The sequence below is a fragment of the Solea senegalensis genome, linkage group LG1 (assembly GCF_019176455.1).
Source record: "Solea senegalensis isolate Sse05_10M linkage group LG1, IFAPA_SoseM_1, whole genome shotgun sequence".
NCBI lineage: Eukaryota > Metazoa > Chordata > Actinopteri > Pleuronectiformes > Soleidae > Solea > Solea senegalensis.
Window position 1 is genome coordinate 25,124,782 of NC_058021.1, and position 17,958 is coordinate 25,142,739.

Genomic DNA, 17,958 nt, shown 5'->3' on the forward strand with positions numbered 1-17,958 from the left:
GAATTTGTAGTAACTTTATTTTTGTGTGATGGCTGTTCACTGAGAGCCAGATAATTTTGAGTTTAAATCGTTCAATGAGTGAACTTCCAATGTCCAAAAACTAAGGAAGTACAAATCAGGATGTGCTCATGTTTTGTTAGAGGAAGATTTAAGGGAAGTTTTTTCTGATCCATCTTCAAACTTAAAGTGTCACTAAACCTCTATACCACTTTTGTTCACCTAGAATATATGGGTATCTTGTAATGGTATTTGCTTATCCAGGTGCACATCTTCACAGTTTGGTGTAAAGTATTGAAATCAGCATACCTACTGCTTCTCTCTGGTCAAACACCAGCTATTGCATTCAAATTTTGTCATCCTCAGAAGAGGGGATTTAGTTCCCCTTTAAAGTCTTTGCCACACTAGAGCATTTTCATATCTGACTTCAAATCAGCTAGTCCAGGGATTTGGGATCACTTGTGATATTTAACGTGACTTCAGAATATAAACAGACGTGGAATCGGACTGTCGGCGTTGTCAGTGAATAGCCGTTGTGTGTGCACGATGTTTTGTGCTGAGAAGACGGAAACAACTTGGCTTGAACAAGTTACGGATCTCAACTCGTTCTCTGCTCGCGCCCTCAATCGCTATTCATTCGTAAATATCAAACGTGTTTAATAGTTGCGATTCTCTGATGCGTCCAATGACACATAATCTTTTTATTTCACGATTGTCGGAAGGGCCCGATCGGGACCGAAATATGGCCAATTATCCTCTGGTGTGAGTTAGGCTTTAGTCAGCTTTGAGCTTGTAATTCATTTCCCTGTTTTAAAGAAGGGGTTAAATGGTCTTAGTCATAGTCATGGTGACATCATAGTTTCTCAAGTCTACTTCTCTCAGTCGAGCAGTTTCTGTCATTCCCACTCTCTTGTGATTGGCCAATTACAATTACATTTTCCTTATATTAAAACTAACAATAATTGATTGGTTGATTTAAGCCTCTCTCGTTTGTCCAGGTAGGTGAGACAACTCCAGCGCCGACTGCGAAACACATTTGTACCTTTAACTGATTTGAGTAATTGGACAGCTGGGTATTGAACAAACATGATTTATAGAAAATGATTTTTGCAATCAAACTGTGACGCGTGATGGAATTTGAAGCACACTGGTGTGAAGGAGAGTTGGATGTACCTCCTGATGAAATGACTTCAATTTGCCTGTCACTGACAAATGGCGTTAAAGAGGAGTGTGTGTGTTTCTCACTAAACACACTGGGTCAAAATATCAGTTTTTGTTGGTGAATATGTGGGATCGAGATGAAAATGAGTGAGGTATGTCGAATGATTTTCAATCAAAGAATTGTATCCTCAAATTAGCAGGAATGTTCTAAATCACTGATGATAAGTCTACTCATATCCAAGACAGTAACTGTGATTTCCTTCCAGCTCAGAAAGATGGCAACAAGGGAAATTAGTGAAATTGGACGAGACAAATCATTTTTGAACAGCTGCTACAAAAGCAAAAATAGTACTCTCTGAGTACAGAGAAAATATTTCATATTTTTATCTATTAAGTATTAATAACAGCTGTAGATCGAGACCAGGTTCCAAGATTCAAAGATTCTTGATGCAGCACCTGCAACCCGTCTTTCACAATATAGCGACAGCAGACTTTGTTCTCATTCACAAAATGGCCCCCAACAACCATAATCTCCTCCTCTACCTGTCCAGTGCATTGCGAGTGTGTACAAATCTCTCCTCCCCTCGCCCGCCCTCTCTCTGGGGTAATTTGTTGTGTAAATATGGTCTACTTACAGCTGACGGGCCCTTTCAGCTGTAGCGCTGGAAATGCAATTACAGGCAGCAAACATCTCCATTGTTATCACTGGAGGGTGCGACGCTCATTTTGGTCCCCTCTGCAGCAGGGCCCGTTATTGATCGGTATCAGCTTTGAGGAGGGGATTACTAATGAAGCCATCTGAAAGCCCTCAATAAAGTAAAGTAAAGAGCTCTGGAAATAGTTTACACACAAATGTATGTGTGTGTGTGTGTGTGCGTTTGCTTGTAAATGGCCATGTGAATGAGAGACAGATGATGTGTGTTAGTAAATATTGATACCACTCAGCCATTCCTGCTGAGCAATGGCTCCTAGTACTTCTGTTGCTGTGCTCTGCTGCCTCCGGTGGCAGGTCTTGTCACAACAGCCATCACTTTTCACCCCTGAATATACTATCTGTAGCTCCTTTTCTCTCTCTAGTTGTAATCACACTGTACTGAAGGATACATACTATGGCATTTTTTATGGCAAAGATAAAAGCATCACTGGGAGGTTTATGCAGCCGGCTGAAGGACCTAATGCATGTGGAACACTGTGATTTGGTGGCTCCTAAGAAAAGAGTTGCAGGTATAAACTGCACACTGTTGTTTTCCTATGACAAACTTTACGCATATATCTTAAAACGCAAAAATACCATGAAGCCAGAAGCATGTTTTATGATATTCCTCATGAGTACTTTTTTTTCTTATTGTAATAATGACTTGTTTAACACAGTGAGCATTTTGGAACCTTTATACCAATGTTTTTGGGTTCAAAAAAAAAAGTACATAAATGATGGAAACAATTCATAGCTTAGTTTCCATCCTTGCTTTAGATTATCTTTTGATGGTATGTTTTCTGGTAAAGTTTCACTGTGTTTGAGAACGAGCCACGGATATTGAAGTGAAGCTTGACTCAAAAACGAAATTACACTGCAACTCAAATTGCAATATCTGACAGAGAAATCACAAGTAGATACTTTCCCTAAATCATTCAGCCATATTTTAAATAGAAATTGTTGTTTACTTTTTACTCCCACATCCCAAAAAACAACTGCAGTGTGTTCCTCAACTTTTCCCAGACTCTTAGATGACCATTCCAGAGAAATATCTTCTATATCTATCTATACTTGTACTAAAACACGGCCAAACACTCTCTGATATGCCCTTACCCTTAAGTACCTTAACTCTGCATACTTCTCGTTTTCCTCCCCGTTTTCAGTCAAACTGGCTTATTACCATGCTTATTGTAGCAGTCTTTGAAGCAGCCTGGGCCTTTTTTTGTCCATGTTTGATGTGCTTATAGGTGCCTGTGGACAAAATGATTTGCTTCATTCTTTGTTCTTTTGTGTTCATTTTGTTCTTTGCCATTTCACCAATAATAGTTTTATTTCATAATTATAAAATCCTGTTTTTTTTTTTGCTGTTTATGTTTACCGGGCGTTGGCTTTGCTTAATAAAGGTACTGTATGATGTCTGAGGCGTAAACAGGTTGTGTGATTAATTGGGCTCTTGATTCTCTACGAGATAATAGCATTTGTTGTGCTACTTTGAAATAAGAAAACATACAAACAAAAGCGGTTCTTTACTCTCAAATGGAAATAGAATGTGCAAATTCTCATGGGTACACTTTTATCTCTACAAAAAATTGTTCTGGCTTTAGCTATTTTGCATTGTGACACATTACTATTTCATTGTTTTGACTTATTCCAAACATTTTTGTCTCTATTAATCATTTAGACCCAGAAAAATCAGACGCTATGACCCAGATTTAAATTTTTAGGTCATTTGCCCAGGTGTAATATATTCTGGAGAACAGACAACTACACTGTTCCCACAAATTATAATGAAATAGAGCTATTAATGGGGCAGAAATGATTGACAAGTGGAACGAAAACTTTTGCTCACCCCCCCAGTTTCCAGCTGTGTTTGTACCACTCTCTGCACTAATCCTAAAACGTAACTTCAAACACTGCTCATGGCTTAATAACACCAAGCAGGAAAACCTTCATAATGAGATCAAAATAGCTAAAAAAGAATCTAGTTATTTCTGGAAAAACATGTATTAGAGGCTACAAGAATCTACCCAATGATAGTGCAGCGCTCAGTGAGTGTTCACAACCCATATGAATCAATAAATGCATATAAAATCGGACAAAGACAAATTAATCCTCTCAGCAGAACTTACTGTTATTAAATCCATAGCCTTCGAGACGTCCTGACCACTCAGACATGGGCAGAATTTAATGCCCCTCACAACAGTTAATGCAGAGCTTCCCGTTTTGACCACTTGAGGTCAGTGTTGGCCAAGTGTCATTGCAGCTCAGTCAATTCAGCTTACTTACTAAAGGCTGTCTCCTTGAAGAGTTCTCGCTCCTGCTTGTATCAACAAAGAGCCTTATATAAGCAGTCACTAGCCCTGTTTCAGCTGAAGGATCCTTGTCTACAAGGTTTCTAAACACTTCCGTGGGAGTGTGCTCAATGTGTGGTTTTGGCTGCGTGGGTCTCAGATGGCCTCTCGTTTCCTGGCTAATTTCTGTGTCATGGTCCAAGTCATGGACCATTTTAAAAATTATCACCTATCATTTATGAACATGCCAAACAATAGAAAGTACATTGAAACTTATATTACTATTTTACACTGAATAATTTGACTTTCCTTAAACAGCTGCACCTGCTTCATTAACAACATATCTGTCTACTTTGTCCAGATAATCAAGTCCTGCAGTTTGGAAAGCTGGTGAGCACCTCCAACACCTACGAGTCTGTTGCTCCCGGAAACCCAAAGAAGCTTGTGACTGTGATCACCGACCAACCACTACTTTGGAGCATGGGGATTCGTAAGAATGGGGTCAACCCTCACACAGAAAAACAATCTTCTATAGAATAGTGGCAAGCACTGTTGCCTTCAATAAAAATTACTCACAACTAAGGGCCTTTCTGTATAGAATTTGCACGTTCTCCGCATGTGCACAAGGGATTTCTCCTCCCACATTCACTACAACTGGATACTCAAAATTGCCCATAGGCATCAATGTCAAGGCAAATCGTTGTTGTTTGCTCTGTATCTTTGGCCCTGTGTTGGACTGTCGACCTGTCCAGAGCAGACCCCGCCTTTCACACCGAGTCACCCGAGGATGGCTTCAGCGGCCCTGAGACCCTCAAAAGGAGGATAACACAGCAGATGGTGAATACATTTCATAGTTGTTACCATTAACAATAAGGATTGTATGTATATACATCCATTTTCTACCACTTTATCCTGCACATGAGGGTAATGGGGAGTGCTGTGCCAATCTCAGCTGACATAGGACAATTTGACCGTCTAATTTTTTTCCACTGCACAGAGATAAATTCAAAAGGGGAAGTCTGAAACCTGCCATTGAATAAGCAACTTCAAGATTATTGTCTTCAACATTTACTAATAAGGAAGCTTTGAGGTTTAGACTATATATAGTGGATAATTATAGACAAAGAACATCACCCTCATTACATCTTCACTGAAAGTATATTGTACATGATTCTGCCACAATTATGTGCCTTTGACCATCTCATGTTCCTTGAAATGATCAGTTTCTATCAAGTATTAGGGGACAAATGAAATCTGTGTTCGTATTTTTGATGCGTGAAAAAAAACACTGTAGTTAAGGCCATTTACATAAAATAGGACATATCTGTAGGTTTCCATTTGTTTTATTTACACAGCAAAATAAAAATGTTGTGCACAGAATGTAAAAATGCCAACCCTTCTGACCCAATCACATCAGCCCAAAAACACTTTACAGCACCGCCCCCCCCCATGGTATTGAAGTTTGTCCTTTCTTGTCCAGGATTTAACCACCACTAGAAAAAAAGAAAAACAGTGTTACTAATTGAAGAACTTGAAACAAGCCATATTTAATTTTATATGAAACAATCAAATCTTCCGCATATTTCCATAGTATATATATTATATTTTCTATCAAATTTAAATGTTGCAATCCAATATTAAGATTTAACTATGTAACTAATAAGTAATTATCATGTATTTACAGTATATGTAATTAATATTCCATGCCCAATGCAACACAGTAAAGATAGTCTCATGCAAAACACAACTGACGTTATAGAGACGTGTACGCGTGTTTTGCTTCAAATCCTGTAAACATGTCAATAATTCAATTAATTGTGAAAAGTTCCCCAGTCCTACTTTTAGCAATAAACACAATGGTGAATGTGAGACATTAAATGCATACGTCATTCTGTAACAAGGGCTGCAATGACCGATTGATAACTGAATGAATCATCTGTTTTGATAATCAGGTAATTTGTTTGTGTTTTGTTTATAAATAAAAATGAGATCTCCGATTTGTCTGTCTTCTTTGGTTTGTGGACAAAACAAGGCATTTGAAAACATAATTTCATGGAAACAATTATCAACTAATCAATTAATCAAGTTACTCTATAATGAAAGTAATTATTAGTTGTAGCCCTATTTTGTAGCATAGATTGGAGTGTTTTGATGGTAGATTTTACACAAGAATCAACGGTTAAGACAGTTAGAAATCCCCAACCCCCTCTCCCTCTGTGAGGAGTCATCACTGAGACATTGGGCTAAAATCAACTGTTTCTTCTGACTCTGATCATGTCAGACTGATAACACAAAATGATATTTTCATTGTTCCCGGTTTACAGTGTAAATAATGTACATGTTTCTGCAACTTACACAATGATGTTGTTGATGGGGATGTGGATGAGTTTGACAAAGAAACCGATGAAACCCATGATGGCAAAACCAATGGCTGTGGCCATGGCGATCTTCTGGAATTCTGTAAAGAGGCAAAAAATACAACACAAATTAAAGTACTTGTTATGCTCTTTAATGTTTGCAGAGCAGGAGATCGGTCTTATAACTGGGAGATTTCACTTACACAGATATGCTGGCACAGCACAACAAAAAACAAGGGGAAATAAAATTGTTTGTACCTTTTCTGTCGGGTTTTGTGCATCTTTTTACGAGCCTTATGGAGTCCTTGACGAACTGCCGGCTGGGCTCAACAAACTGCATTACCTGATCCATGGTGTTTAGGCTGCAAACACCAAAAAAAAAAATAACATCAGTTAAATTTCCAGATCTTCCAGTGCTGACGTTGACTTCAGCAGCAGTAGCCTTCCATGTCGACCACATAACATTCAGCGACAACATTTATCAGCATTTCACCACACGTTAAAACTTAAAAAATAAGAAATGATCACGTTTAAATCACAGAACGCCCCGATTTGGGTTGGTTTAAGTTCATCTCGCCGACTACGCCTCGCTAGCAACAGTAAGAAAAGCTATCAACTCGACGTAAGGCTGACTAAAAATACAACAAACACACGTCAAAGGCCTCACAGGGGGCTGGAATGTTAATCTACTAGACTTAAGCGCGACACTAATCTGGAAATAAAAGAAATATTTCTGAAATCGGACAACGCTTACCTGTTTAAGGTCGTGTTAGATGAGAAGACAGTCGGAGATTTGAGAGCCACGTAGCTTTGAGGCAGCTTGATAGTAGAGAAGAGCTGACGTCGACTTTAAACGCGCATGCGCGTCAGTCGCTGGCTCGTTTTTGTTTGAGTTTAAATTATTGTTCACAACGCCATCTACAGGCTGGGCGGATCGTGTGCATCGATATGCTGTCGCTATGTACACGTTGACTCTTACATAAGAGTATGCGGCTTCATTTTAAACCTTTTTAAAGATTAAATATGTTGAAACGCTGCCAGATTATTACAAGATGGTTTACTCAGGGACTAAAACACATTTTAAATGTTTTGAGTGAATGTAATGTTATGTGAATGGCATTATAATCAGGTGTGTGATGATACCAAACAGATGCTAATGATCATCATTTTTCATTTGCAGGTCATTAACTGAAACAGAAACAGCTGTGCAGAAGTGAAGTGCAGAACAGCCAGACTCTGCGACCAAGGTGAGGTCGTGGAAGACTCATGTCACAGGTCATATACTATGGCAAGACTGGGAACAGCAACAAGGCTACATCAGCATGGTCTCTCTCCAAAGCAAAGCTTTCAAAGCAGACTCGGGACTCAAGATGTGCTGTTCAAACCAGTGCCATGCACAGACATTTGGGAGGGGGAGGGTTAAAAAGGCACCTACTGCACACTGATGGGACAGGTGCCACAATAGTATATCATTTCTCACATTCTCACACATGTCTAGAGGGACATCCTTTACAGCACGGCATCACTTTCTATCACCGAGATTGGCATTTACTATACAGCACTGAATATCATTACCTCTCAGGACACCCTTTGGGACACTGTCATGTAGGGGCAGTAGGGAACTTCATAACCCTTTTGATAGGAAGGATAGGACACAAAGTTGCAAGGACATATTATAGGGCACTTGTAGAGATGTGCTGTATCTCTAGAGAGTCGTCGGGAGTCAAAAAAGGAGAAGAGACGGAAAACATGTGCTGCAGCTTAACGGTAGTTTTATTAGAGGCAGGGAGTACTGCTGTACAGGACACCATTTTAAGGAATAAAATGTGCACTAAGCGTGAAACCACTAACATAATGTCTTATCGTCACCTGCCCATAACCCTGACTGACACCTAGAGGAAGTGACATCACTCCCTTAACAAGAGGTCATCCCATACTGTTCCACTTTTCTCCACTAGAAAGGCACTCCTTTAGAAACAATACATTTTTAAAATGTATACTTTGCTTTAGAGACCACATATGAACTTCCTCATGTTTTTACCACTCTAGGAGGTACTTTGGCATGCCATGTTTTTGTCCATTAGGACACCAGGGGGGGGCAATTGCACTCCCCTGTGCACACCACTGGTTCATGCTCTTTTGAAGAAGCACAACAAAACAGGCAACAGTGAGGACCAAGGAAACTTGGTGTGGCAGATGAAAGACACATCACGATTACTTTCCCTCTGAATCGGGAGATGACCAGCAGTGCACATCAGCTCAAAATTGGCAGAAACTTGGGGTTAATCCATTTACTGTCTGGCTGGAGAAGTCTGGCAAGAAGTGGCCTTCATCGAAGAATTGCGTACAAAACCCATTCGTCTGATGTGAAAACAAGACCAAGCAACTCAACAAAAGTGCTCTGGACAAGGTGGATATAATCAACTAAATCTGATTTACATTATTTCATTCCCAGTTTCTGACAGTTGATTATTTGATAAATGCAAAGTGTGCATCAAAATCACAACATGCATGTCTTATAGAGGGAGCATTAGTCCTATATTTGTGCAGCCACTTCTTCAGCACATTCCTTTCCTCCTTAATACTCCCGCATGTGATTTAGATTAACACAAGTTTGATAATCTGGCATTTTCTATTGATCTGTGATATTTACTATAGTTATTACAAAGTGTGACTAACACAGGGTAATTTTCAGGAAATAAAAAGATTAGTCTTTACTCTGCATTATTCATTCTACACACTGTTTTGTGGGACATTGGGACATCAGTCACTTAGCACAGCACTGAATGATACTAAACAGCACTACGCTGTGGGCGCCAGGATTCCAGCATTACTATTTTCCACGTGTCACTTTAATGAAGTGACCGTGGAGAACGTTGCATTGAAATTCAGTCATCTGTTTGGGTGGCACTAGCTTAGACTTTAAGACCCTCGATTCTCTCACCATGAATACACTCAGTTTACCTAATCTCTTAGCGCTGAAAGGCAAATTCACACCAGTGTCACATGTTGCTGCATCTGAAAAGGTCCACTCAGCGGGCTGTCAACAACATTGCCTTTACAATCAGAGCTCACAGAGGCAGCAATGTCAAAAAGTGACAAAGAAGAAGAGTCATTTTAACAGGTTTCGTTTTTACAACAGGTATATGCTGTCACATTCCCAGTGTCAGAGGGTTCGCTAAAGCCTCAAACAGTTGGTCCATTATAATCCTATTATAATTATATGTAGCCATTTTGTGGTTACAATTTACTTGAGTCTAGACCCCATTCACACCTGGTCCTCAGGTCTGAAGACTCCCTATCCGTCCTCAAATTCGTAAGTGTGTCCTCAAATTTCGTTTTGGGACACATGTCCACATTCCTGTCCTGCATTAACCCAAGACCGTATTAGAGACCGTCTCCTCTGCTGACATTGTCTGATCCATGGTCGTTTCACAGTATTCTAACAAATCAGCACTCATATGTTCATTTATTTGCAGCCACTGCAACACTATAAATGCTGATGCAGAACCATTTTATGTTGTTCCTCACTCGGCATACAGGAAATGCTTCAGGAACTTCACGCTCATATTCACCCCAAAGGCTTTGGACTGGCCGGCAGATTCAAACACACAACCTTTTAGCCATGAGGCAGCAATGCTAACCACTGCACCACTATGCTCACCAAAATGACTTCCTGACAACTGAAATGTTGCAAAGGCAGAACATGATCCGTTTCTTGTTGCCATTTAAAATAAGGGCTTTAACTGTCAATCACATGCTACTTTCAAACAGCGAGCTAACGTCTAGCTAACATGTTACAAAATAGAACAGCATCTGGAATACAAACACAAAACCGACACAACAAATAATAACCACATTAAGAGGTAAAATAAAACTGTTTTCATATTCAACAAAGTACTGAAAATCAATTAATGCCAACAAGTAAAACTTGAAATTATGTGATAAATGCAATTCTTTAAATGTATATATTTATAATAGAAATAAGCCCTTGATCGGGATTCAGCCATTTTTGTATGGTTTTGTACTTTAAGTCATAAAATACATCATTTTCATAGTAAAAGCGCACAGCTGATGTTCCACCATTCACTGCCAGTTGATGCCGAGCATGTTGCAGCTGATTTCCCACAGTTTCTGGGCCAAGTCATCATCAGACGCGGCCCTTGAACATCTCGCCGGGGCACAGTCACTGAACACACACAGGGACAGAGAATGGCCATTACAAACAGTGTGTTGCATTTGTCTGAGTGTTAAATAAGAAGAGAAAATTGTTAACCTGAATGTCCATTTCTTAGTCAGCAGGTAGTAATCACGAGCAGCATGAAGCCAGCACTGCAGGTGCTCCAGTATAACTAGTTGTAAGCTGGCTGAAAAAGCACTGAGTGTACCTGAAGTAGCCTCCACTCTGGTTTTCCAGGCCTGGCTCCACAGCACAATAGATGGTGGTCTGTGCTCCCTCCTGTGTTGTCTTGGTGAAAATCTTAAAAATCTTCACGGCCACTTGAATACACTGGTGCTGGTGCCTCCACAGGTCAGACTGCACAACCCCTGGGTGCAGAGAGAACACACTCACCCCAGTACCTGCAACAGGGACATACACAGTCACCGACACACACACTGTTCATGTACATGTTAGCACATTCAGACAAATATGACCCTGTTATGCATATTTTCTGCAAAATTATCACACTTAGGGAAAAAAGGTTGCTTCTGAAGCATGTGTAATCGTATTTGGGAATTAAAATAAATAACCATATCATCCACGGTGCTTGCATTTTATTTTCATTTTGTTCTTTCATTGTATTGTCCAATCTCCTATTTGTGCCGGAGTTAAATTCATAATGGGCCGGGTGTTGATGCTCAAGATGCATGGAATCAACATCAGCATTTTTAATTAAAGTAATTTCTTCAGTTCTTGTCCATTAAGCAGAGAGGGGGGAAAATGAGTGAGACAAAACAAAATGGCTCATTTCCAGTTAATTCATTGATTCATATGTAATGGCCTCCTTCCACAATATGAGGATAGGACAATTAAATAGTCTCATGAAGCTAAGAGGACCACATCATCAGTAAAAAGCAGAGACGAGATCTTCCCACCACCATAGTCGACAAACTGCACCCCGTGGCTGCGCCTAGAAACTCTGTCCATAAAAGTTATGAACAGAATTGGTGGCAAAGGGCAGCCCTGGCGGAGTCTAACCCTCACCACGAACAGGTCCGACTTACTGCCGGCTATATGAACCAGACTTTCACTCCTTCAGTACAGGGACTGAATGGCCCTCAGCAAGGGGCCATCCACCTTATCCTCCCGGAGCACCCACTTATTATTGGTGTTTTTCCTTCCTTTGCTTGAGCATGACTTCCTTTAAAACCATCTCATCTCACCTTGTAACCGTTTGGCAAGGGAGCGTGCGAACATGACATTAGCCAGCTTGCTCTGTCCGTAGGCCTTCATGGTGTCGTAGCTCCTCTCGCTGTTGATGTCGTCAATGTGAAGTCCAGTCCAGGTGTGAGCCACAGACGCCACAACGACGATACGGGACGGAGCTGAGCGTTTGATGAGGTCCAGCAGCAGGTGGGTCAACAGGAAGTGACCTAAGAAACACAGACCAGTTATTATGGACACACGGTGGAAGCAAATAACATAACTGTGTAGAGTGGATGATACTTTCATTGCTAAATCAGTGTTCTGTTGGCTTTTTATCCACTGAATGTGAGGGAACAAACAATATTAATGTGTAATGTTGGCCATTAACACAACAATGAGGAAGCGTGACCACATACTTTATAGAGAGCCTTGTGACAACACAGAAAGTCGTCACCACTGACTGTGCTAATGTCACACTGTGTTTCTTATGAAGTCAAGTTGCATTGTTGCTGTGTTTCACATCTCTTTGGACATCTGTGTCTCAACTTTATTCTACAGAACAATACATTCTTATCTTGACTGAGTCTCTACATACACTAAAGACCTCACTGAGACTGATTTTATACAAGAAAATCACAATGTCGTGTAAGTGTTAGATAATGACAGGAAAGTTCTTTGTAACCAACTGTTTACTGTCGCTAACGCTGTTCCTCGTCATATGAGCAGTACAATTGGAAATCTGCAAAGAATGATTTATGTTCATGGTCCACATTCACACTGACTTTGCCATGAGGTGACATAAAGTGTGTGGAGGGAAACATGAACATCTGGCTGGAGTGTTGCTTCCCTTCCTATTGTTCTATTTTTCCTGTTGAACCTAACTTATATGTACATGCCATGAGTACATTTACAGGATGTGCTATGTACATAATGTGTGGATGTGTGAGATTTGTGTGGGTGACCGTGATTGTAAACAGCATGTTTTTCTATCGTTTTCTCCCCCTCTCTCTCTGCCTGTGCCATAAATAACTCAGAGGATCATCAACGATCTTTTGGAAGGAAGGCGCCGTCCACCACGGGAAAAACAATGACAGCTTGAAGAAAATTCTGACTCTGAATCAGTTTCCTGGCTGATATAAAGGTCAGCTTGTGTTGTGCAGCTTGTTAATCCACTATGGGTTAAAGATGTTTTCATCTTCCTTACGGGAAATGTAGAAATCCTTCCCACAATCGTATTACTGGCACACTCGCTCAAAGATATTACTGTTAATGTTAGTTCAATCGCAAAACAGAGCATAAGTACAAGTACTATGATGGACATTCAACAGAGCTGGCAGCATGTACTTACCTAAATGATTGACCCCAAACTGCAATTCAAACCCATCTGCAGTTTTAGAGTAAGGACACATCATGATGCCTGCGTTGTTTATCAGGATATTCACTTGTTTCTCCTCTGAAAATTAAAAGTATCATCAATGTAATCAATGCTAAATGACATGTAATGTAATACAGAATCAGTCGACTGTATCTGCCTAATACAGGAAATGAATGCTTCTCTCTACCTTTGATTATGAGTGCCGCGAATGCTTTAATGGACTTAATGTCAGACAGATCCAGCTTCCTGACAACAATATTCTCATTTCCTGTGTCTTCCAAAATGTCCGCTTGAGCTTCCTCTGCTCTCTCGATGTCTCTACACGCCATGATGATGCGTGCACCTGAAAAGAAATGAGATGAGTCTGTAACATCATCATTTGACAACTGCTTTGATTTTTTCAAATGCAAGTGAATGCTTTCAAATTTGCTTGCACTTTTCATAAAGAGTTATCACAACAAGGTCGTTAAAGCTTTAAAGCCACAGTGTGTAACTTTTGGTGTTTTTTATTCTGTCTCTGTCTGGGCTTTGTGAACAGAAATGATGTGACATTATTTGCATCCTTCATCTGATCATGGGCACAGTCAAGCATTGCTATCAGACGTGACTACGGATGCGTCTGTATGTATACACCGGCAGAGCAGGGGTGGGTGGAGACAAGAAGTGGGTTTTGTTGAGCGATAGAATTCACTTCTGAAACGTGTTTTTGTGTTTTCAGTCCTATTCCAACCTGTTTGCAGCCATCACGCTTTACTCGCGCAATGTAGCTGTTGTCTGCCATCTGAGATTAAATCAATCATTTCTGTACTTGGTACATTTACTTTTACTCCACTGCACCTCCATAATAAATTGTGTACTTGTGTAACTTCAGTACATTTCCTCAAACTATCTTTGTTACTGGTTACTACAAAATCAAATCAGAAGAGTTAGTAATGGTATGTGTTTATATAGTGTAGTTCTTTTCTAGTCTTCTTTAAACTACAGTTTTGACATTCATGTCACATTCATACAGTGCATTTTCACACAGATCACACATCTTTCATACCCAACCTGAATTCTAACTCCTCATTCTTACTTTAACTTCTAAAACTTAAGTGCACTTTATATCAGAACTTAGAATTGGACACTTTTATTCAACAAACACTATTGTAAAAGGTGACTACAGTTCTGCCAAAGTCATTTTCAAGTACTATTTACTTAAGTGTCTCTTTTAGGTATTTGAGACCAGACTGTCCTGTGTGCAGTGTGTGAATGTTGCCAGGCAACATCGATCCAAACACCACTAATCTGAGAAACAGAATTTAATTGAATGTTACAGATATTTATTCATATGAAAAACGTATGAACTGCTTTTCTCGCCCCCTCGTCATCTGGACTAAAAGGCAGTGGAAAAACCCAGATTCACACTGTGAACCCTAAGAACCAGTTTGAACCACCACTGTGCCACTGGCAATAACAAGCACATGTGATTTTCTCTTGATTGAGGCTCTAAATTCGTGCAACAAGTCAATTTTACTTCATGACACATTACAGGGCAAAGGGAGTAAGTGTTTCTGTGAATCTGACAGTGACGTACCGAGGTGAAAAGTACACAGAGACGGTTTAAAAATCCTTCCGCGTTTACTGTAATGGCTCCGCTCATTTGCAGTCACACAATGATGCCCGCATCAATTAAGGAGGAGGAAGTATCTAAATCTCCCCGTGTACTTCTGATCATCCGTTCATTCAGCATCTCATTAAGGCAACTGCTCCGCTGGCATGAACACAAGGCCCTCTCAGCTGTGTCATTCTCATTCGCCTCTGACGCACATTACGATACATTCTCCTTAATGAGCCCAGAAAGGGGCTCTGAGGACACGAGCATGCGCACGCGCACACACACACACACACACACACACACAAGCAAACGCTCTCACACACAAAATAGCCGTTGTGCTCGGAAAATTAAGGAAGAGGAGAGCCATTAATCAGTAAGAGCGTGGTGTCTGTGTCCCATCACAGTGTCTTTGTTTGTCCCCTGCTGCTCCAATGTGGGAAAACCCAATTGTTCCCACATTTCCCTAGTCGTCAAGTTCACTCTTTTAACTAAAAGTGCACACAAACACAAGCGAATGGAGGGCAACAATGGGCCAAGTTAAAGATCAGCCGGCAGATAATTGTGTTATTCACCGCATGCATAAACAATGAACACATGCAAATAAAGAGCTACAAACCGGATAGTTGCTGCATACTAAGACTCAAAAAGGTGACAACACTGCATCATTTCACCCTTCGAACATGAACGTTTATGAGTTCAACAACATGCTCAGTATGAAAACAAACAAATAATCAAAGGAGGATGCGGTGCTCCGGGCCAATACCTCCTGTTATGAATCCCTGCAAATCTAATCATGCTGTCATCACGGTGGACAATAATTCCATTTATCCGAAAGTGATATACTGTAATTTGCCATCCACCACGTTGTGTCTCCTTTTTTTGTGTGCTCTGCTGTTACTTTCTGTGTCATTCTTTGTGCTTTATAATACAAGGGATAAAAACAACGTGGTTGTTGTTGAAATGTGCATGACAGATGGAGATCATGCAGAGATTTAGAAGATGAACAAACAGGATCACATATGTAGATCCACTTTTCATGTTACTCACTGTGAGAGTGTGCGTGTGCATATGTGTGGTTGTGAGCACTGCACCCTCCCATCTCTCTTTTGTTGTTGCAGGTCTGCTTCGGGAGGAAAGCAGACCGTCACAATGCTTCCTCTGTCCCCCACGTTGTCTCGTCTGTCTCCCATCTCTGCCATTTTTTTCACTAATGGTGGATACATGACGCTCTCAGCTCATTTTTTTTTGCAGACAGCCTCAACTCTCCTCCTTGTCTCCAATTATACTTGGAATTTGAGATATATATAGTAGGGGGGAGGAAAGAAAATCTAATTGGGATATACTGGGAGTTTTAAAATAGAATTTTCTCCACCAGAATCATGATATATCTGCTGGCTTCATGAGCACAAACAGCTGAAAGTTAGCTGCAAATTTACCTGAAAGAGTTTTGTTTATCATTTAATTTGAAGCAAGTTCATTTGAAGGCTGACATTTTGTCCTTGTTTTGAGAGGCACATCAGTGTTTTTCTAATTAGTCTGACTGTCTGACTGTATTTCATTTATTTTGTGCAGGAGCAGTTTAACGTTATTCAAATAAATGTCACACTGACATTGCGATGTGTTGTGTTTTTGGAAACATGGCGCACGGACTACGTCTCATTCAGTTCTAGCTTTATGCAAGAAAGGCAAATTATTATGCAATTATTATTATTGGAATCTAAATCAATCCGAACCACAATACAATCAACACCCAAGTATCGTGATACAGTCGAACTGTGACCAAAGCAAATTGACCTACTTCTGATTCTGTGGGGGCAGGGCAGGAGTCACAGTGAAAGATCATGTTCAGAGGCTTTAGCTGAAGTGTGTAAGATTGTTAAACGGGACAGACAGACAGACAGACAGACAGACAGACAAGAATGTGTAGTACCTCTTCTCGCCAGGTCCCTGGCAGTTTCTTTGCCAATACCAGTGTTGGCTCCAGTGATGATTACAGTCTTTCCATCCAGCCTCTCGTCAGAGGACCAGCGGTTACAGCACACACTGGTGAACGACAAGCACCAACAATTAAAGGATCAACAAAAGAATGAGCCACAGAAAAACTGCTAATAATGTCCCTGGTCTATTTAATGTGGAGAAACATGACCCGTTTACCAACTTTAACACATGCACTCATCAGCATTTGCTTCATCCTGTGCAAATGATGTTATTTATCCTATTTACTGACTTTGATTTTGCAAGAATGAAACAAAATCTGAATTTCCAACTCACTGCAACAAATTCAATCCAGCTAAAGTAGACTTAACGTGATTAATTAAACTTTAATAAATAACATCAAGTCACCCACATATCCATTCATTTCCAGTGTCTGAGTAAACGCAGGTTGCCTTTAGTCCAGTTTCTGGTGGCTCTGTGTAATCTCCTTTACATTTCTCACATTCCTGTTATTAACAGAGTAACAGAGGCAGCCACCAGCTGTTTCTTTTTCTTTCCTACCTGTAGTGCATTCCTCCTCAAGTGCAGGGGGAAAGAGATCCAATAGACTTCAGCAGCAATAAATGAGCAAAACACCTCCTGCTTCTCTCCTCACAGCAGTTCATCAATGGACTTGGTGCTCGCTGTCTCCCTCCACCAGCCCCGGCTGTCATCGTAGTATCAGCGCTGGACCAATCAGGAGCGAGCTGAGGCCCACAATTGATTCACAACATGCAGAAGTGAGGGGGGGCTTCCTGCCACCCAGGCTATAGCAGAGATCTGAGCCTTCACCATAATGTAAACCGCTGCATGAATGTAATAATCAGCAGTGAATTGATTACTAAAATGATTCAGCGACTTTGATAATCGATCAAACAAGAAGCTTCATAAACCAAATATTTCATATAAATAACGTTTTCATTATTGTCTGGATATAAACAACTAATCGATTCATGGAGTAAAAATAATCAATAATAATAAGCACAGAGTGAACCACGGATGTCAAATCCGTGGCTCATGGACCACATGCGGCCCTTCGACGGATTTTATGTGGCCCGTCGCGTTAAATGTTTGTTCTTGATAATTACAGATTCATTTTGTACGACGAAGAATTAGGCCAAACTGAAGAGAGAGAAAAATTGAA

The 17,958-nt window shown here is 40.4% G+C and overlaps 3 protein-coding genes across 8 annotated transcripts in view; 1 reads left to right on the forward strand and 2 right to left on the reverse strand.

The window, feature by feature from the left end:
* Positions 1-6,140, forward strand: part of tpk1 (thiamin pyrophosphokinase 1) — a 54,249-nt gene extending 48,109 nt beyond the window's left edge. For all 5 annotated transcript variants that reach the window (XM_044040378.1, XM_044040368.1, XM_044040407.1 and 2 more), the window contains one exon: positions 4,505-6,140. In XM_044040378.1, the coding sequence (XP_043896313.1) occupies positions 4,505-4,683 (179 nt within the window). In that variant the 3' untranslated portion in view covers positions 4,684-6,140. The remainder of the gene's footprint in view (positions 1-4,504) is intronic.
* On the reverse strand, positions 5,471-7,347 carry sec61g (SEC61 translocon subunit gamma). Of its 2 annotated transcripts, none has more exons than XM_044040458.1 (4): positions 7,255-7,347; positions 6,759-6,871; positions 6,499-6,601; positions 5,471-5,636 (listed from the first exon to the last, which is right to left on the reverse strand). In XM_044040458.1, the coding sequence occupies exons 2-4, from the start codon at positions 6,850-6,852 to the stop codon at positions 5,627-5,629; spliced, it is 207 nt and encodes a 68-aa protein (XP_043896393.1). In that variant the 5' UTR covers positions 6,853-6,871; positions 7,255-7,347; the 3' UTR covers positions 5,471-5,626. The 2 variants fall into 2 exon arrangements, with proteins under 2 accessions (XP_043896393.1, XP_043896385.1); XM_044040450.1 differs by having other exon boundaries at positions 6,759-6,862; positions 7,255-7,344.
* Positions 7,348-8,250: 903 nt separating this feature from the next.
* zgc:112332 (uncharacterized protein LOC553712 homolog) lies at positions 8,251-17,931 on the reverse strand. Its single transcript, XM_044040357.1, has 7 exons — positions 17,337-17,931; positions 16,771-16,883; positions 13,431-13,586; positions 13,217-13,321; positions 11,886-12,095; positions 10,889-11,081; positions 8,251-10,689 (listed from the first exon to the last, which is right to left on the reverse strand). Exons 1-7 carry the CDS (start codon positions 17,345-17,347, stop codon positions 10,587-10,589), a joined length of 891 nt encoding a protein of 296 aa, XP_043896292.1. The 5' UTR covers positions 17,348-17,931; the 3' UTR covers positions 8,251-10,586.
* Positions 17,932-17,958: the final 27 nt, after the last annotated feature.

Excerpts from the sequence above, each read along its gene's own strand:
- sec61g (XM_044040458.1), bottom strand. The coding sequence starts at position 6,852 with ATGGATCAGGTAATGCAGTTTGTTGAGCCCAGCCGGCAGTTCGTCAAG. Across the intron at positions 6,602-6,758 it reads CACAAAACCCGACAGAAAAG|AATTCCAGAAGATCGCCATG; the intron begins GTACAAACAATT and ends GCCTCTTTACAG.
- zgc:112332 (XM_044040357.1), bottom strand. Across the intron at positions 12,096-13,216 it reads GTTTGGGGTCAATCATTTAG|GTCACTTCCTGTTGACCCAC; the intron begins GTAAGTACATGC and ends TGTGTTTCTTAG. Across the intron at positions 11,082-11,885 it reads CCTTGCCAAACGGTTACAAG|GTACTGGGGTGAGTGTGTTC; the intron begins GTGAGATGAGAT and ends TCCCTGTTGCAG.